General features: G+C 51.1%; 1 protein-coding gene across 1 annotated transcript; it reads left to right on the plus strand.

Annotated features, from left to right (window-relative positions):
* Positions 1–2,070: 2,070 nt before the first annotated feature.
* On the plus strand, positions 2,071–20,284 carry LOC135888422 (zinc finger protein RFP-like). The gene is made up of 8 exons (XM_065416229.1): positions 2,071–2,506; positions 8,802–8,897; positions 10,297–10,527; positions 11,799–11,821; positions 13,066–13,181; positions 15,539–15,571; positions 16,760–16,789; positions 19,770–20,284. Exons 1-8 carry the CDS (start codon positions 2,087–2,089, stop codon positions 20,282–20,284), a joined length of 1,464 nt encoding a protein of 487 aa, XP_065272301.1. The 5' UTR covers positions 2,071–2,086.
* Positions 20,285–21,029: the final 745 nt, after the last annotated feature.

The raw sequence follows: 21,029 nt of genomic DNA on the forward strand, positions 1-21,029 counted from the left end.
CTGTGCTATTCCCTTCTTACCACAGACAGAATCCCCTGCTGGGGTGGGGTTGGTAGCTGGCCCCTCTCCCCGAGGACTGGGGCTGGGAGTTAACACCCCCATTGAGTTGCACAAGGTGGTTCCCTCCGCTCAGAGCTATTCTCTCAGGTTCTCTGAAAACTTGGGCAGACGTTGCTCCATTGGTTAAACTCAGGGCATCTCTCCCCCCCACCCCCAGAGCTATTGTCTCAGGCTCTCTACAGACTCAGACAGACATCACTGCAGAAGTGACCACATTTTTGAGGTTTGCTCCCCAACCACGAGGACTAGGTTTTTTGCGGCCTCTAGTAGCTTATTCATTAATCACACCCTGCCCAGATACCACTAACTCTTCCCCTCCCCCACTTCTCCACCAGCCTCCCACCTTCATCAACCACTCTGTCTGCACAGAAGAGGAAGGTGAGGAAGAATTTTAAGTGAAAGAAATTTACATAAGGACAAAAATCAGACATCCTAAATTCTCCCCCCCTGCCCCTTCCCAGTCCACTTCATTTCCAGAATTTTGTATATGGCATCTGGGGAATCCAAAGCAGATGGCTTTGGGTTTGTATCTGTTTGTCTGTAGTGGGGCCTGCACAACTCCGTGTAAATTAGGTGTGTAAGCTATCTAATAGTGGATTCTTTGGTAGGTCTTTTAGGTACAGCTACACAGATTAAAAGACCTCTGGCACGGCTCCCGGTCAGCTGAATCAAGATCATGGGGCTCAGGCTGCGGGGCTAAAAATTGCTGTGTAGACATTTGGGTTTGGGCTGGTGCCCGAGCCAAACATCTACCCAGCAATTTTTCATCCCCAGAGCATGAGCCCGGTGATCTGGACTCAGCTGACTTGGGGCACCCGTGGTTTTTTTTATCCCTGTGTAAACATACCCTTATAGGGCTGGTTGGGGGAAAAAATAGTAAGCATTTTTGGGAAAAAAACAACAACCAACCAATCAAAAGCTTTTGAATGAAAGGCTGGTCTAAGCACAGTTTTTTATACTCATTTTGCTATTTAAATCAGTATAAAAACTGTGTGTTGGACAAGCTTGAATTTTTGGTTCCATTTGAAATTTCTTTCAGGGCTTGGACAAAACTCGTTCCAGTTTGTTTTGTTTCGTGCTGAAAACGTTCACTTCGGTTTGTGTGTGAATGGTCATTTCGTTCATGAAGCTCTCTCTCCGCCCCCCCACAGCTCCAGATAAAGGGCTCTGCACAGCCAACCCTGAGCTATCCTAGCAAGAGATCATCATAAGGAAACAGACCTGCGTTAGCTCAAGACACCAGGAGGGAGAAGTTTGCTGCTTCCTCTCTGGAAAGGGAGAACTTGCTCCAGCTGGGGTGAGTTTAACCTATTTTCTGTCTCCAAGACAGCACCAGCTCAGGGGACAGAGAGGAGAGCCTGTACTGCAGACACCACCAAAGAGATACAGTACACTTCCCGCTGCCGGGACTGTCTGACCGCAGCGATCGATCGCTCCTGCGCTACCACCCTTGGGTCCCCCAAATAAACCAGTTGTGCTACAGCTCCATTGCATCATGCTCTATCCCAGGGGTTCTCAAACTGGGGGTTGTGATCCCTCAGGGGGCCGCAAGGTGGTTACACAGGGCTTGTGAGCTATCAACTCCCCCTGAGCCCCCATTAAATTAAATTAACCCCCATTTTTAATTGATACGCGGGGGGGGGTCACACTTAGAGGCTTGCTGTGTAAACTAATACAAACAGTTTGAAAATCACTGCTAGTCGATCCCTTCCTCAGTCCCGTTGTCTTGGCTGTGATACCAGCTGTGCTTTGCCCCCAGACAGATTTACATCGCTTTGGTCCTTTATCTTGCATTCCCCCGGCAGAGACAAGGCAGGCGAGGTAATATCTTTGACTGGACCCACTTCTGTTCCACGAGCGAGACAAACTTTGGCGCTGTCACCAGGAAGCTGCGGTTCCGAACCATGACTCAACTCCACCTAAAGCCTGTTTACAGGAAGGGAAACTCCCCTTTCTCGTTCAAGGGTCAGCACATTTCAGGGAACAGGGAAGTGAAATTAAACTGCTCTCCTGCCCGGGATGAGCCATGGCTGCTGCTGCAAAGGCAAGGCAAAGCCTCCAGGATGAAGCTTCTTGTTCTATCTGCCTGGAGTATTTTAATGATCCGGTGACTATAGACTGTGGGCACAATTTCTGCCAAGCCTGCATCACCCAGTGCTGGGAGGGATCTGATAAAGACGTCTCCTGCCCTCAATGCAGAGCGACCTTTCCCCAGAGGAACCTCAGGCCTAACTGGCAGCTGGCCAACGTGGTAGAAATAGCCAAGCAGCTAAATTTGCAATCGACAAAAGATGCCGGAGCCGGGAGAGCGTGCGAGAAACACCAGGAGGCTCTGAAACTCTTCTGTCAAGAGGATCAGTCCCCCATCTGCGTGGTGTGCGACAGGTCCAAGGAGCACAGGGCTCACACGGTGGTCCCTGCAGAGGAGGCCGCCCAGGAGTACAAGGTAGGAAGGAATCCTCGTCCAGCACAACTGTCTGATATTGCTACACCTCATTGTGTGAGCTGTTCTGTGCAGCAGGCACAGATCGGGGGAGAGGGAGCAGTGCCAACTTTAAACAGCTTTGTGCCCTCGGGATTCTGGGCTGGACAGAGACCCCTGGTGGTGTATTTTAGAGCAATGGTTCTCCACTGGGGGTACGTGTCCCCCGGGGGTACGCAGGGTTCATCAACTCCTCTAGAGATCAGCCTAGTTTTACAACAGGCTACATCAAAAGCACTAGCGAAGTCGGTACAAACTAAAATTTCAGACAGACACTGACGTGTTTATACTGCTCTGTAGACTATACACTGACATGGAAGCACAATATTTATATGCCAATCGATTTAGTTTATAATTCAATGGTAAAAATGCGACAGTCAGCAATTGTTCAGTACTAGTGGCTGTGACACTTTTGTATTTTTATGTCTGAGTTTGTAAGCAAGTCGTTTGTAAATGAGGGGAAACTTGGGGGTAGGCCAGACAAACCAGCCTTCTGAAAGGGGGACAGTGGTCTGGAAAGGTTGGAAGCTGCTGGGTTAGATGAGCCCTCTGGATTCCACATCAGTGCTTTAATGACAAGGGCATCCCTCATCTCCTTGTAATGGCGTCCCAACATCTGCAGGGCTGGCAATCTCCTTCCACGTGCCGGAGCCCCGTGTTGGCCTGAGTTTGAAAGTTACAGGGGAGTAACCACAACTTTTTCCTATTCCCCCTCGGGGCCCCTCTATGTTCCGGCAGCCCTGCCTGGGCAACATATGGGTGAGGCTGCGAGTCTGTGACAGAGGTCACAGAATTCTGTGACTTTTCGTGACCTCCGTGACTTTTGCAGCGGCTGGTGCTGGCTCAGGGCTAGGGCAGGGGCCAGCAGCAGTTGTTTGGGTGTGTGGGAGGGGGCTCAGGGCTAGGGGAAGGGGGTTGGGAGTGCAGGAGGCGCTTACCTCAGGGTGGGGGGCTCCCCGGCTCCCACTGGCATGGCCCTGCAGCTCCTAGGCAGCCGGGGGGGCGGGGGGGGGGGCGCTCCATGCCACATGCTGCTGGTGCCCACAGGCCCCTCCCCTGCAGCTCCCATTGGCTGCGGTTCCCAGCCAATGGGAGCTGCAGCAGCCGGCACTTGTGGCGGGAGCAGCGCGCTGGAGCCCCCTGGTTTCTCCGCTGCCTAGGAGCTGCAGGGATGCGGAGCCAGGCAGGGAGCCCCTGCCAGCCCTGGCAACCTTCCTCCTCCCACCCCCACACCACCGCAAGGGTCCCGGGCTGCACACCGCAGCCTCCAGCACCAGTGGGGGTCCCACGCCACCTCCCCCAGCATCCACAGTGCCCCCGGACCGCCCCCCCGCAGAGCACCCATGCCCCCCCCCCCCCGCCCAAGTTTTAGTCACGGGTATTTTTAGTAAAAGTCATGGACAGGTCATGGGCCGTGAATTTTTGTTTACTGCCCGGGACCTGTCCATGACTTTTACTAAAAATACCCGTGACCAAAACGTAGGCTTCCATATGGGCAGCTCCCTGAGCCAGCACTTCCCAGAAGTCCTCCAGCAGCAAGTCCCAAGGGTCGCTTCCTGATACGAGCCAGGGCTTGGAGCCAGAGGCGGATTTGCCATGAAACAAACAGTGGGGTGGCACGGGGCCCCCAATGACAGGGGGCCCCCAAAATGCAGAGTCAATCTCATCTGACAACCTGGCCCTGAGTCCCGGCCGGCGGTGCAGCAGGGCTCAGGCAGGCTGCCTGCATTCCGTGGCCGGTGGCCCCACGCCACTCCCAGAAGCCGACAACTGCTGGCACGTCTCTGCATGCCCCTGGCGGGGGGGGGAGGGAAGCTCCGGACGCTGCCGCTGCTCCCGTTCCCCCCAAGGGGCACGCAGAGACATGCCAGCAGCAGTGCAGCAGGGCTAAGGTGGCTCCCTGCCCGTGCTGCCTCCCTCCCTCCCACCGCGCCGCTCCCAGAAGCGGCCGGCATGTGTCTGAGGCCCCTGGGCAGAGTGTCTCCGTGCGTTGCCCCGGACTCAAGTGCCGACTCCGCAGCTCCCATTGGCCAGGAAGTGCGGCCAATGGGAGCTGCAGGAGCAGCACACAGAGACCCCCTGCCCCACCCTCCGCTCAGGAGCTGCTGCCAGATGGGTGTGCCGGTCGCTTTGGGAGCTGCGCCGCCCAAGGTAAGCGCCGCACCCCTGACCCCTCCCGCACCCCAACCCCCTGCCCCAGCCCAGAGCCCGCACCCAGCACCCAAACTCCCTCCCAGAGCCCGCACCCCACACCCCCTCCCACACTCTAACCCCCTGCCCCAATCAAGGTACCTCACTTTATTTTCATTAACTTCCTATTACTTATAATATAGGAGGAGGATGGAGAAAAAAAAGAATGAAAAACCGGGGGGAGATAAGAGAGAATGTTCTTTCTCTTGGCTGGGTCCTGGCGGGGGTGTGTGTGTGTGTGTGTGTGTGTGTGTGAAATGAAGCTGCACACAGGGCCCCACTAACTTTAAATCCGCCACTGCTTGGAGCGCATGCTGGAGTCTTAGGTTCAGTGTCCTGTCCTGCCACAGGCTTCCTGTGTGACCTTGAGCAAGTCCCTTAGCCTCTCCGTAAAACAGGGAGAACAGCACTTTTCTGTGTCGGTGGTGTCAGGTCTGTGAGGTGCTCAGACCCGATGGGCGTGGGGGCCATGTAAGGACCTAAAGACTTGTCTACATGGGGAAATAGTGTAATTATACTGGTATAATTACAGCAGGATAACACCCCATGTGGGACCTCAGGGTGTGTCTACACATACACAGGAATCAGGAGGCGTGATGGGGGATGGCAGCATGTGTAGACATGCCTGAGCTAGCTTGCTGAACACAGCAGGGTAGCCACTGAGGCCACCCGAGTTCGGGCCTGTGCAGTACGTACTTAGAAAACTAGCTGGGGCTGGGGTGACTCAGGGTAATGCCGACCGACCCCGGCGGCTGGGATCAAACCTGGGACCTCTGGAGCTTAATGCATGAGCCACTGCTCCATGAGCTAAAAAGACACGTGTTTCTTAGCCAAGGCCATAGCCGGCTCAGCAATCTCTAGCTGAGTTGTCCCCAAACTGTGGGGCATGCCCCCTCAGGGAGGAGCATCTGGAGGGGGTGCGGGGCAGGACACCCAACTCTGCTTTGCTCCCAGCTCCGCTCCGGCCTGGCCCAGGCCCCCAACCCCAGCCCCTTTATAATCTCCCCTCAATGAGCTGAGAGAATTTGAAATAGATGGGAAGAGAGCAAGTCTCTCTCTGTCTCTTCCCAAAATCCTTATCGTCCCAGACTGGGCTTCCACCCCCACGTTGCTCCCTTATTCCTTTCTCTAGAAGGCTGGGGGATGGTGCCTGCATGTGTATCAGGGCAGAAGGTTGTCAAGGACCACTCCTCAATCCCTCTCAGCCTGGGGGTTGGAGAGAAGGGTGGAGGGACACCGCTGCCCGAAAGAGGCACCTAGCGTCAACTTCCCACTTCCTTGAGATTGGGGATAGGTAAAATGGCCTTCGCTATTGCTGGTGCAGTCCACTAGGACACTGGTCCCCAAACTGTGGGGTGCAACCCCGAGGGGAGGAACATTTGGGGAGGCACTGGGGGGGGGGCAGGGAGGTAGCACCACTCGGCCCTGCTCCGCCACCAACGCTGCTCCGGCTCCACCGCCAGCCATGGCCTTGGCTCCTGGCCCCATGCCCAGCTCCACTCCCAGCCTTGGCCCCCAGCCGGGGCTCCATTCCCAGTCTGGCCCCAGACCCGCCCCAGCTGCATCCCCAGCCTCAGCCCCCTTACCACGGCTCTGCTCTGGCCTAGGGTTGCCAACTTTCTACTCACACAAAACCGAACACCCTTGCCCCGCCCCTCCTCTGAGGCCCCGCCAATGCCACGCCCCTTCTCCAAGGCCACACCCCCATTCCCCCCCTCCCTCTGTCACTCACTCGCTCATTTTCACCGGGCTGGCTCAGGGAGCTGGGATGCAAGAGGGGGGTGCAGGCTCGGGCTGGGGGTGCAGGCTCCAGGATGGGGCCAGAAATGAGGAGTTCAGAGTGTGGGAGGGGGCTCCAGGCTGAGGCAGGGTGTTGGGGTGCAGGGGATTGAGGCTCCAGCTGGGGTGTGGCTCTGATGTGGGGCCAGGGATGAGGGATTAGGGGTGCAGGAGGCGGCTCCAGGCTGGGGATGAGGGGTTCAGAGTGCAGGAGGGGGCTCTGGGCTGGGGTAGGAGGCTGGGGTTGGGGGGTGTGAGGGCTCTGGCTGGGGGTGTGGGCTCTGGGGTGGGGCTGAGGATGAGGGGCTTGGGGTGTAGGAGGGTGCTCCGGGCTGGGATCGAGGGGTTCAGAGGGCGGGAGGGGGATCAGGGCTGGGATCGAGGGGTTCAGAGGGCGGAAGAGGGATCAGGGCTGGGATCGAGGGGTTCAGAGGGTGGGAGGGGGATCAGGGCTGGGGCAGGGGGTTGGGGCCCAGCCCTGGGGGAGGCTCAGGGGTGCAGGCTCCAGGCAGCACTTACCTCAAGCAGCTCCCAGAAGCAGCAGCCTGTCCCCCCTCCAGCTCCTATGCTGAGACGTGGCCAGGTGGCTCTGTGCGCTGCCCCCTCTGCAGGCACCGCCCCCTCAGCTCCCATTGGCTGTGGTTCCCAGCCAATGGGAGCTGTAGGGGTGGCGCTTGGGGCTGGGACAGTGTGAAGAGCCCCCTGGCTGCCCCTACGCATAGGAACCAGAGGGACATGCCGGCTGCCAGCCCCGCTGCAGTCAACGCACAGTCAATGGCCTAGTCAGGCCCAGTCAACGGAGCCGCCAGGATCCCTTTTCAATCGGGTGTTCCGGTCAGAAACCGGACACCTGGTCACCCTACTCTGGCCCCAGCTGCCCTGGGGGTGGGGTGCGAACAGGGGTAAGAGAGGATATGACCCCAAAAAGTTTGGGGACCACTGCACTAGGCCCTGCTCCCTAAACACCTTATATGCTGAGGAAGGAGAGTTTAACATCAGCTCAGGATTCCCTTATAAGGGCTGGTTTAAGGGCCCTTTGTGCCGCTGCAATGATCCGGCCCCACTCATAGTGTCTGGAGCAGGTAACTTCCAAATGCCTGGCCTGGCTAATGCTTTTCTGTGGAAACTTTATTGTTGTTTGTTTTGAGGACCAAACAAATGGGGGGAGGGATAGCTCAGTGGTTTGAGCATTGGCCTGCTAAACCCAGGGTTTGTGAGCTCAATCCTTGAGGGGGCCATTTAGGGATCTGGGGCAAAAATCTGTCTCACAATTGGTTCTGCTTTGAGCAGGGGGTTGGACTAGATGACCTCCTGAGGTCCCTTCTAACTCTGGTAGTCTATGAAAAATTGAGGTTTTCAACTAAATTAAAGTGTTCATGGAAAGCAGCTGCTTTGCGCAAGAATGTTGGTTTTTTTCCTCGGGGGGAAAAAGGTTTTGTTCAAAACCATTTCACCTTAGCAAAATCTTTCGCCTGGGCGTTTGTTTACTTCGCCTCAGTGAAAGATAAGGCTGCGACCTGCTAAAGAAGAGCTAGGAAAAGAATCTTAAATGTGTGTATCGTTCTTAATGTTGCTAGTTCTGCCCAGACAAGAGACAACGGCTGATTTTACACCCTAAGCCCTGATCTTGCAGGGATCCCTTGCTTATCTCTGTATTCCCATCATAGTGCCACCCCTCCCTGGGCTGTAAGTTCTGTGCTATATTGCTAAGAGATACTGCTCAGAATCTCACCCATCATTTTAAATTTTGACAAATCTTTTGTGTTGCTGTTTTTATTATCTTAAGCTGGCCGGGAGGAGGAGGCGTTCTGACTGGGGATCATGTAGATGTTCGTGAAAATTCATTTTCAAATTCTTTTCTTGCGAAATGTCATTAAGTTTTGTGTACATACAGGATCAAGTGCGATATTTAGTTTTATTCTAAACTGGGGATTTTAATACCCCATCCTATATTTACAAGAATGTCTCTAGAGCCTAATATTCTGGTCTATTTAACTTAATCGAAGCATGCAGTTTGACTGAACTTTCGGTCTGTCTAATGCATGTATATAATATTTGTTATTTTTCTGTTGAGCTCATGGCTGACTGATGTGATGTCTTCTTCTATCCAGGGTGACGTATGAACTTTGCTAGACAAAGCAGATTGTCTTTATTCATATATAATTTATGATGTGTATATACATTTTGAAGGACAGAGCTTGTGAGTGTTTTATAACCGAGTTAATAATTGTCAACCTATAAATAACTCAGGAAAATACCCTCAAGTGCAAGTAACTTTTCTTTTCTCTAGGGACAAATTAGGAGTCGTTTGGAGATGTTGAAGAAGGAGATGGAAGGCATTGCTGCACTGAAATTGAATGGGGAAATAACAAGCGAGGAGCTGCTGGTACTTACTCATTAGCAAATGAACCTATGTGATGACTCTGAATACCATTGGAGTCGTACAGAGTAATGTGTGATGCTCTATAATGGATAATCACTTATTTATGTGTAACCCTGTAACCCTTCTGCTAGTCAAAGTTGGTAGCAACAAGGGCCAGGTTCAGTATCTAGGGGTTCCTTTTTCCTTTTCAACAATACAACACAAAACTGGTTCGAGCCCCCACCCAGTGACCTGGGACAATTACACATCACCCTCTGGGCACCTCTAAGAGGCAATATTTCCCCTCTTGCAAGCACAGAGTCTGAGTGTAGCAAAAACTTTTAATAAAAGGAGGGAAATAATGCGGCATTAATTTTGGGAAATACCGCAAACAGGGTTTATAAACCTAAACCATGAGCAAAAGACCCACCACCAAGTAAGTTGGGCAGGTTCCCCTCAGGTACTTAAGTCTAGTAACTCAAAAATCCCTTTATCTATCCCTTCTCTGCACCCCACTCACAGTTGCTGTCCTTGGACAGTGCAGACCCAGAGTTCAGAGGTGCATCTTCAGAGTTCATCTCCCACCCTGGGGGGGGAGGGAGAGGCACCTTACTCAAGTAATAGCTGTTAGTGATTTCAGGTGTTAGTGGTGGAGCTTCACTGCTGGTGCACACTGGGCAGTCTCTTGCATCAGAGACATTGTACCAAAGCAGAGATAATACTTAGACCTAGGTATCAGTGATTTCAGCTCTGCAGTGTGTAACAAGACTCTCAAGTGAGTCTGAATTACCTGTTATTATACACTGGAGAGAGGCAGGGCCAAATAGTGTCTGGAGCCCTTAAGCAAGACCCACACTACCACATATAAATGAAAACCTTGCCTTTGTTTCTGGGACCTTGAAGTGAAAAAATTCTCTAATTTATCTCCATTCACTGGCCTTTGGAAGCCATGTCCCCTGCCTAGCAAGTGCTATTTAGGTGAGGGTGAGTCCCTCAGTCGGGAAATGCCAAGTACAGTTCTGCTGCCCTCGGTTCACACAGCAAGGATAACAACCCTTTATTACTCCTGCCCCAATAACAAGGAGACTGTGGATCCCACACCAGCCAAACGTGACCATTTTGGGCAAGCAATCCCATCATGCTGAGCACCTAGACAGGGTGGGTGTGCCCATGCAAATGAGATCAGCTCCTGAAGTCCTTTTCCATAGCTCACCACTAGATGTCAGGGGAGAGCTCATTCAGACTCTGCTTACATATGTCTATAAAGTAAAGTCCGTCATGGTTCTAAGGTGGCCAAAGTGGAGAATGCAGGAGAGTCTGGGTGAACCCCCAAAGTACCACAGACTCCTTTGGAAATGTTACTCTGTATGGGCCGTCACATGTTTCTCTCCACCCTTTCCCTGCTTGTGTCTGCTCATCGCAGCAACAGACGGAGAGCGAGAGGAAGAAGATTCTGTCGGAATTTGAGAAACTCCATCTGTTTCTAGAGGAGAAAGAATTGCTCCTATTGGCCCAGCTGGAAGTGCTGGACAAGGAGATATTGAAGAGGCATGATGAATTCACCACCAGGCTCACCCAGGAAATATCTCGTCTCGGGACCCTGATCAGTGAGATGGAAGGGAAGTGCAGGCAGCCAGCAAGTGAATTCCTGCAGGTGAGACTGTGTGAGAGGTACCCCAGAGCCCTTAGTAGACATGTCCCTGGCTCTTTGCTATTGAAGTCCCAGTTCACAATACACCGCATTGCAGAAACATACATTATTTTATTCATTGAAGTTCTGATAGTACAAGGTGCTCAGCACACTGGTTCTCTGATCTAACAAAGCACTTAAACACATGAGTTTTCCCATAAATGTTGTAGATTTTATGCCCAGGAGGGATCATTTAGATCAGCTTGTCTGATCTCCTTCATTACGGGCCAGAGAATTTCACCCAGATATTCCTGTATGTAGCTCACCACTCTTGGTTGACTTAGAGTGTATTTTTTTGAAAGACGTCCAATCTTGATTTAAAGGTCGCAAGTAATGGACAATCTGAGAATCAGTGAAGTGGCCTTCAGTTTTGGACTGTGAGACGTTGGAGAGCAACAAAAGTGATAAAAGGTTTATCAAACCTGACCTGTGAGGAAAAGTTAAAAAAAAAAACAGACAGATTTGCTCTTGAGAAAAGGAGACGGGGGTGGGGGAGGAATATGTTGAAATATATGGGCTGTTATAAAGAGGACTGCTATATCTGTGATTGTTCAGATTAATAGACTGCAGACAGGGCCAAGTCAATAGCTCAGGTCAGGCTTACCTGACCCATTGTGACATCAGAGGGAACTCAAACAATCATCTCCCGTCCTCTCCAGCTAATTTGCATGCTATACTGCTACTGGTTGGAATGAGTCCGTGTCATGAGGGACACATTTGTCAAGAGTTATCATTGGCAGATTAGCCCGCAACTGTATGTTAACCTACTGTGATGCCGTATGTAACTCACACCAACATGTGTTTTTCCCCTCTAGTAGCTGTACGGGTTTATACATATACAGATTTATGAGTCTTCCACTTCGTCCCAGCTAAGGGATCTGGGAGTAAAAATTTTAAAAGGGACCTAAGGGATGGATCCTCAAAAGTATTTAGGCTTCTAAACTTCCCTTCATTTCAGTGGGAGTTAGGTGCCGAAAGTCCTTTGAGGATCTGGACCTAAGTGACTTGGGAGCCTAAATCCCACTTTCAAAAGTCCCTCAGGCATTTTGGACCCTAAATCCCATAGGCTTTCAATGAGGCTCAGAATCCTATGTGCCATGGGGCTAGATTTTCAAAGGTATTTAGGCACCCAGAGGGATTTTCAAATAAGCAAGTTAGATACCTCAGAGCAAGAGGGATTTCCAGTATATGTTGTGTGGGACTGAACTCCCCTTTTCTTTCTCTCTCCTCTCTAGGACATCAGAAGCACCTTGAGCAGGTACGTGGCTCCTTCTAACTTCCCCTCATAGGCGCCAACTTTCCCCGACGCCGGTGGGTGCTCGTGCCCCCCCCCGCCCTTGGCCCCGCCCAGTCTCCACCCTTTCCCCACCCCGGCCCTGCCCCCATTCCAACCCCTTCCCCCCATTGTCCCCGCCCCAACTCTGCCCCCTCCCTGCCCCTATTGGACCCGCCGCGTTCCCCTCCTCCCCCCTCCCTCCCTGCCACACGAAACAGTTGTTTTGCGGTGCAAGCACTGGGAGCTGGGGGGGAAAGTGGGCACGCGGTGTGCTCGCGGAAGAGGCGGAGCAGAGGTGAGCTGGAGTGGGGTGGGGTGGGGCGGAGCGGGGAGCTGCCAGTGCGTGCAGAGCACCCACCAATTTTTCTCTGTGGGTGCTCCAACCCTGGAGCACCCAGAAAGTCGCCACCTATGCTCCCCCTCACACTTGAGGATGCTGGGAAGGTGTTGGGTAAAGGACAAAGCTCCCTGCAGCTCCTAATCTCCCTCCAACCCCAGAATTCTGAGCTGGCTTACGTTACCCCAGAGTCCAGAATGCAGATTCAGCTGCAGATATACTATGAATTATCCACTCCTCTGACAGTCTGGATGCGTCAGGAGATCAGAGATGGAATATGGGCCATTCACTTACTTGCCTTTACCAGTTAAGGTAGCACAGGCTACTTAGCAAGCAAACATCTAGCTGCCTACCAATATCTACCTAGGGGTGTTGTCGGCCACCCATCAACAGAGTAACGTCTGGGTCAATGATTGCAAAACTCCACCTAGGTCAGTAATGGTGTGAAGTCATTTCCATCTGAGGACTGTTCAGTGCCCGGTTTATCCTTTCTATTAAGCAGTCTGCATGCTCAGGGTTGTGCCTGTCGATTTGGTGCATGTCCCAGTGAACTTAAAATGTGCCATGAGACAAGGGTGTCGTATTTATGCACATACATTCACGACTCCTCACTCCACCTCCTTCCAGGATGGGCAGTCTTCCCCATTACAAAAGCCCTTCATGCCCCCATTGTCAACAATTTCAGCAAAGGGGCCAATGACTGAATGGAGCTGGAACGGTCCTGTCACTTTTTTTTTTTTTTAAGAATTTCTTTGAAATTTTGAAATTTCGGATGAAAAAAAAGGGATTTTAAATCAAAAAAGTCTGATAATTCTTCCTCCCCCACTACATTTTTATTGTTGTTGAAATCAGTTAACAATGACTAACAACAGGCCATTTTTCTCCCTAGGTATGAGATGGGGAAGTTTCAGAGTCCACCATCCCTTCCTCTGGAACTGAAAAGGAGAGTCAAGGAATTCTCTCAGAAGCACACATTTCTGGAGCACACTCTGAGTAAATTTAAAGGTAACAAACTGTGGGGCTGTTCTTGGCTATGATTAAAATATTGATTTACTCGTATAGGGATCAAAGCCCCGTTGCCGTAGATGTTGTACACACACATAATGAAAAGATGTCTCCAGAGAGCTCAGAGTCTTGTCACTAGCTTACAGTTTATGCATGGTCTGCCTTATAGAAACCCATGAGAACCTTTTCCACCAGCTTGGGTCACTTATCTTTCCTGCCATATTTACAAAGGGATAATAACTTTCCTATCTCACCAGGGGCAAAGGGAAGGAGGTGATGCTTAAGACAAATTTTCCAAGGATTTTTTTCCTATGGGAGTTAGGTACCCAGTCCCAATGGGCGACAGGCACCCAGTTCCCCTACACCACTTTGAAAATTGAAGCCCAAGTAGCTAGTGGCTTGCAAAACACTGTACAGATACCAAAATTCATTAGATTGTGGAGCCTGGTAGCCCCATATACCCTAGCTTATCTGGATGATTTCCCCTTGCAAAGCAATTATCTGTTGGCAATAATGCTCAGATCCATCCCAGCATAGGCAACTAGGGAGCAGAGCAGGGCCAGATATAGTTGTTATTTTTTTTCTACCCCTCTCCTCAAGGAAATTTTCAACAAAACCAAAAATGTTTGCAGTAACATTTTCCCTGGAAAAAAAAGATTTTTCATACCTTCCCCACCTCAAAAAATCAAACAAAAAATATTTCAGTCAAATAACTAAATATTTAAATTTGGAGATATTGCTGCAATGTTTCATGGGAGCTGTAGTTTAGGTGCCACAGGCTCCCATTCTCCTCTATGGCCTGGGCTCCCTGATTGGACTACATTTCCCATGATCCACCACAGTCTCCTCCTGAGGAAGGTATGCTAGGCATGATGGAGTCCCTGACTGTGGTGCATCCTGGGTGATGTAGTCCAGTTCAAGAACCTGTCCCATAAAGGAGAATGGGAACATGAGCAAACCAAATTACAATTCCCATGAGGCACCAGGGCAGCATTTTTGGCTAAAATCTTTTCAGTTTTCAGGTGTTCAGATGTCAACAAATAAATTGACCATTTCTGTGGAAAGTTGCCACTTTTTGTGAAAAATTTCCATTTAGTCGAAAATCCAATGTTTCTGTTGAAAAGTAGTTTTGGATGGAAAAATTTTGACCAGCCTTTGGGGGGGGGGGGGGTGAGAGGGGGGGAGTATGCTGTGTGCTGCTAGTTGCCGCTAGAAGGAGAATATGTCTCTGACTCTGAGAGGAGATGCTAGTTCTGTGTGCTCAGTGTGTAGCAGGCCCTATCTGTTGAGATCAGCCTGGTAAAAGCTCATATAAAACAAGCCACTTCCCAAGGAGGGTGGATCCCTGTGTCTCGAGACCAGGAAGAAGTTTCTGTATCCGTGCGGGAGCTTTGCAAAGCAAAGCAAACTCACTCTGGGTCCAGTTTCCAAAGCCCCGGGCCTGCTGCCATGGCTATAAGGGCTTTTTCCACTTTGTTCTCTTGTCAGTGTGACCAAGCCAAGCAATGGCGAACGCTGATTCTCACAGCCCGCACCCACAGAGGTCAATGATAATTACCCCAGTGACTCTGAGGACAGAATCGTGCCCTTCGTCGGGACAGCCTCACTTGCTCTCTGCCTACCTGCACGAGCACGGGCATGGGCAGCAGGTATCGCAGGCCAGGGGAGGCTAAGCTGTGGTGCTGCCCATGCTCCACCCCGTGACCCCGCCCTTGCGCTCCCCTGAAGCCAGCGAGGGCTCTGCTCCAGCTGGCAGCCAGGGGCTGAAGTGGCCCGAGGCGGGTCAGGCCAGTGGGGCCAGCGTGGCTGGGTCAGGCAGGCCGGGGCTCCTCTGGCCGTGGGGGTGCGGCTCAGGGCTCCGGCCACAGGGGGAGGCCTCGGGAGGAAGGGGTGGGGCCGGGAGCTACCCTCCCCGAAGGGGGGGTGGTTCACCCACCGCCCATATGCACGGGGCAAAGATTTCTGATAGCAAAGGGCTCTTTCATCTAGCAAAGGCAGGATGAGATTCCACGGCTGCAAACTGAAGCGAGACCAAATCAGCCTGGAAATAACGCACGCATTTTTAACAGTGATAATAATTGACCACTGAGGCCACCTACCTATGGACATTGTGGATTCTCCGTCGCTTGGAAGTTTTGAAATCAAGACTGGGTGTCTCTTTCCAAAAGATTGTAGCCAGAAATTATTGACTTCATGCAGCGTCACCGGGTAAAATTCTCTGACCTGTGTTATGCAGGAGGCCCGACTGCCAATTTTGGTCCCTGCTCCAAAGAGCTTACTAATCTACAGTAGGCATCTCTCCCCAGTCAGAACAACCGAGATTTCACCTCTTCCATGTTTTTTCCCCTTCCTTCTAGAGACTCTGTCATCTGAACCAAAGCTGGACAAAGGTAAATTTCTGGAGCTAATGGGGATTCTCGTCTCAGTTGAGCTGACTCAGGGCAAGCGGATGAGGGGAACTTTCCTATAATGATGAAGTTGTATACATGTATGGCTCCATAGGCGCTCTGACTCTGTGGGTGCTCCGGGGCTGGAGCACCCATGGAAAAAAAATAGTGGGTGCTCAGCAGCTCCGTGATCGGCCCGTCTCCTTCCCCCCAGAGCCTCCTTCCCACCGCAGATCAGCTGTTAGTGGCGTGCAAGAGGTGCTGGGGGAGGAGTGGGGGGCGGGGTGCAATATCCGGTGGGGGAGGAACAGGGTGGGAAGAGGCAGGGCGGAGGTGGAGCGTGGGTGGGAAGATGTGGGGTGGAGGCTTGGGGGAAGGGGCGGAGTGGGGGCAGAGCTTGGGGCAAAGCAGGGGTCGAACACCCCTTGGCAAATGACAAAGTTGGCACCTGTGTGTGGATCTCTGTTTACTGATCATCTTTCTCCCGCTCGATGAGAAATGGGAGATGGACACAGATTCCCTTTTATTAGTAGTATTACGGTAGCCCATAGAGGCCCCACCCAAGAACAAGAGCCTCATTATGCTAGGTGCTGTACACACCCTTCATGCCTTGTCCACACTGGCAGCGGTGGTTAGGGTAGGTGTAGCTACATGCGGCGGTGAAAGGCTCTGGCAGAGGGAAGGCCGCAGGGAAAGGCTCTGGCAGTGGGATATGGAAATGGGATATTTCCAGCCCCCTACCTTTTTTCCCCAAAAAAAACAAAATTTCACCCAAATCAATAAAAAGTTAAAAAGTTCAATTTACTCAAATGGAATTTTCTGACAGAAAACTATTTCAAGGAAAAATTTCCAACTGGTTCTAGAAGTGACTTTCCCAAGGTCACACAGTAGGTCAGTGGCAGAGATAGAAATAGTACCCAGGATTCTCGACTCTGATCTAGTACCCTTGCCACTAGTTCATGTTGCCTCGCTCTTGGCAGAGGTGCGGGGATCAGACAAGTCAAGTAATCCTAAATACCATTTAACTTTATTAACATTGTCTGACTAGAAAGAGCTTTGTGGGTTTCTTTGCATTTATGTCTGCCCTTTTGTATATGAAATGAATCTGCAGTTATGTTCGTTAACAACAGAAATACCTTCATAACGTTGACAGCAGCTACATTTAAAGTGTTTCACTTTTTCTCCCACTAGTGATTCTATCTGGAAAGCAGTTGGACAAAAGTAAATTTTGGGGACTGATGGTGTAATTGAGTACTGTATTATACCCAGGCAAAACCAAAAAAAAAAAAAAATCCCTTTAAGATAGGGTTAATTTGGGGTAAAAAAACCCCAACATTACAGGGATGTTGCAATGATCCCAAAACCAAATATTATAAACCCAGGAAATTCAGAGTTAATCCTAATCCTCCTTCTCTATTTAAAACTTTTTCCCAACCCAACCCCATTTCATTCTCCTCTGTCTAAATCAATGGGTGGGGATTTAGGAGAAGGGGAAGTTTGAAATTCCTCCTGAAAAGGGGACTCTAGTTTTGGGCATTTAAGAAGTGATATAAGATCCTAAAGAGCTAGTCAATACAGTCAGTGAATCACACCGTTTCTCAAATGCCATTCTGCTCTAAGCAAGAAAGCCCCATGAGTTTCCTCCAGGAACTCATGAATTCTCTTAGCTGATCAGATAAATGGACTCTCTAGTCCAGTATCCAGTTGGACCAATGGTCTATCTGGTCCTGTATTCAGTCTCTGATTGAAGCAGCTGGTAGTGGCTACCGAGGAAGGCTACCAACCCTCCTCCACAGTGGAATTTTGGAATAAGATGCCCATAGGGAAAATGACTTCCTGACCCCCCTCAATCAGCTAGTGGTTGGCTTATGCTTGAGACATCAGGATTTATATCTCTTGTACATCTCATGGATCAGTAACTGGTTAAAAGATAGGAAACAAAGAGTAGGAATAAATGGTCAGTTTTCAGAATGGAGAGAGGTAAATAGTGGCGTCCCCCAGGGGTCCGTACTGGGACCGGTGCTGTACAACATAGTCATAAATGATCTGGAAAAAGGGACAAACAATGAGGTGACAAAGTTTTCAGATAATACAAAACTACTCAAGATAGTTAAGTCCAAAGCTAACTGCGGAGAGTTATAAAGGGATCTCACAAAACTGGGTGACTGGGCAACAAAATGGCAGATGAACTTTAATGGTGATAAATGCAAAATAATGCGCATTGGAAAACATAATCCCAACTATACATGTAAAATGATGGAGTCTGTATTAGCTGTTACCACTCAAGAAAGAGATCTTGGAGTCATTGTGGCCAGTTCTCTGGAAACGTCTGCTCAATGTGCAGCGGCAGTCAAAAAAGCGAACAGAATGTTGGGAATCATTAAGAAAGGGATAGATAATAAGACAGAAAATATCATAATGCCTCTAGATAAATCCATGGTACGCCCACACCTTGAATACTGCATGTAGTTCTGATTGCCCCATCTCAAAAGAGAGATATCGAAATTGGAAATGGTTCATAAAAGAGCAACAAAAATGATTAGGGGTATGGAACAGCTGCCATACATGGAGAGATTAAAAAGACTGGGACTGTTCAGTTTAGAAAAGAGACGACTAAGGAGGGATATGATAGAGCTCTACAAAATCATGACTGGTGTGGGGAAAGTGAACAGGGAAGTGTTATTTACCCCGTCACATAACACAAGAACCAGGGGTCACCCGATGAAATTAATAACCAGCAGGTTTAAAACAAGCAAAAGGACGTACTTCTTCAGACAATGCACAGTCAACCTGTGGGACTCATTGCCAGGGGATGTTGTGAAGGCCAAAAGTAAAACTGGGTTCAAAAAGAATTAGATAAATTCCTGGAGGACAGGTCCATCAATGGCTGTTAGCCAAGATGGTCAGGAATGCAAACCATATGCCCTGGGTGTCCCTAAGCCTTTGACTGCCAGAAGCTGGGACTGGACAACAGGGTCATTTTTCTGTTCTGTTCATTCCCTCTGAAGCACGTAGCATTGGCCACTGCCAGAAGACAGGATACTGGGATAGATGGACCATTGGTCTGACCCAGTATGGACATTCTTATGTTCTTATGAACATTTTTTAGTGAGAGAGGTGAGGCCTTGCACTCAATGGCATTTCTCTGACTGTAGTGTGATAAATTTTGAAGACCGTGTCCAATCAATTCTAAAATTTCAGGGAACCTTCCAGGCATCGATGGGAAGAACCCTATTGAGTTTGATGACAGTCAAAAAACCCAGACACCAGAAAATCCTGATTTCCACTCAATGCCCATTTGGTACAGCATTGTGACATCAGAAGTATTTCAGCCAGTCATCATTCACTGCCTACAGTTCCTTTGCAATCCCATTGGTTGAAATGAGTCAGCAAATGATGTCACAATGATACAACTCGGGCTCCTCTGCCAGTAGCATAGGCACGGACTCCATGGGTGCTCCGGGGCTGGAGGACCCACGGTGAAATAGTAGTGGGTGCTCTGCACCCACTGGTAGCCAAGCTCCCCACCCCACCCCCTGCCTCACCTCCGCCTCCACCTCCTCCCCTGAGCGCGCCGCGTCCCTGCTCCTCCGCCTACCTGCCAGCGCTTGCCGCCGCCAAACAGCTGTAGCAAGCTCCGGGAGGGAGGGGGGAGGAGCGGGAACGTGGCTCGCTCAGGGGAGGAGGTGGGGAACAGGCAGGGCCGGGGCAGGGATTTGGGGAAGGAGTCGGAATAGGGGCAGGGAGGGGGCGGAGTTGGGGCAGGGACTTTGGGGAAGGAATTGGAATGGGGGTGGGGAGGGGTGAAGTCGGGGTGGGGCCGGGGACAGAGGAGGGTCGAGCACCCACCGGCACCAGTAGAAGTCGGCGCCTATGGCCAGTAGCATCCAATGGGCGGTGTTAAGGGGAAGTTGTTGAAATGAAGCTGATAAAACAGCAAAGGGAAGAAGGGGAGCAGTTTAGATTCCTTAATAAAATGTAGCTTGAGTGGCAGGACCTTGTTACGGATTCAGAAATAGACTCTCCTGCCCCTCCCACCCCCTGCTAGCTAAGCCTACGTCAGCAACAAAGTTGGTGACCTGCCAGTTACCTCATCTTGTGCAACTGAAGGTTTTCCTTATCCATTAAAGGCAGGAATTTTCAAAGGGATTTAAGGGAGTGCCCCTAACACTCTGATTCTCTCCTCCCTCCTCCCCCCCAGCCAACGTGACCCTGGATCCAGACACGGCTCATCCTCATCTCATCCTGTCTGAGGATGGGAAAAGCGTGAGATGGGGACCTGCACGGCAGGACGTGCCCGACAACTTCAGAAGATTTGATCCCGTTCCCTGTGTGCTGGGCTGTGAGGGGTTCACCTCGGGGAGACATTGCTGGGAAGTGGAGGTGGACGGGAGCAGTTGGGCCGTGGGGGTGGCCAGAGAGTCTGTGAAGAGAAAGGGAGGGGTCAGCTTGGAGCCAGAGGAGGGGATCTGGGCTGTGGGGCAGCTGAACCCAATTCAGTATGTGGCTCTCACTTCTCCTTGGACAAGCCTGCCACCGGATAGGAGACCCAGGAAGATCAGGGTCGCCCTGGACTACAAAAGGGGGCAGGTGGCATTTTTCAACGCTGAGAACAACACTGAGATCTTCACTTTCATAGCAGTCGCTTTTGCTGGGAGAATCTTCCCGTTCTGCTGGGTGGCAGACAAAAGCTCCCAGGTCAGAATGTGTCACTGAGCTGCGAGATCAAGTATTCCTCTTTCCCCCCGGGGCCTGGATCTGGCATCTGCTCCGTAGAATCTCCTGGTGGAATTCTAGTCTGTCCGACCCAGCTTCGAACACTCGCTTCACAGCAGTATCTGACTGCCCACGCCACCTCCTACTGGAGCCCAGAGAGAGCCCAGTTTCTCGAACACCTGCAGACAATTCATGGCACAGACAGTTCATGACCCCCCTATACACTGCCCCTACTGCAGGATCCCTCCTCGGATGAGCAGGAGAGGATCTTTTCTAAGAGGAGAGAGATCAGAGGGATTAGAGGTGGGGGAAACAAAGAGTAACTGGTGGGGATGTTTATAGAAGGAAATATGAGAGGAAAATGTATAGGAGGAAAAGAGATGAGGGAGAATATAAACTCTTTGGAGCAGGGACTGTCTCTCGCTCTGTGTCTGTGCAGTGCCCGGCACAACGGGGCCCTGATCTCAGTTGGGGTTATCCTCAGGGGCGGCTCCAGGCACCAGCGCAGCAAGCACGTGCCTGGGGCGGCAAGCCAGGGGGGGAGGGCGGAGCGGCGTGCCAGTCACCGTGAGGGCAGCAGTCAGGCAGCCTTCGGCGGCATTTCTGCGGGAGGTCTGCCAGTCCTGCGGCTTTGGCGGCGGGTATGCCGAAGGCATGGGACCGGCAGATCACCCGCAGAAATGTCGCTGAAGGCCACCTGACTGCCGTGCTTGGGGCGGCAAAAAACATAGAGCCGCCCCTGGTT

This window comes from Emys orbicularis, chromosome 13 (genome assembly GCF_028017835.1).
Source record: "Emys orbicularis isolate rEmyOrb1 chromosome 13, rEmyOrb1.hap1, whole genome shotgun sequence".
Lineage (NCBI taxonomy): Eukaryota > Metazoa > Chordata > Testudines > Emydidae > Emys > Emys orbicularis.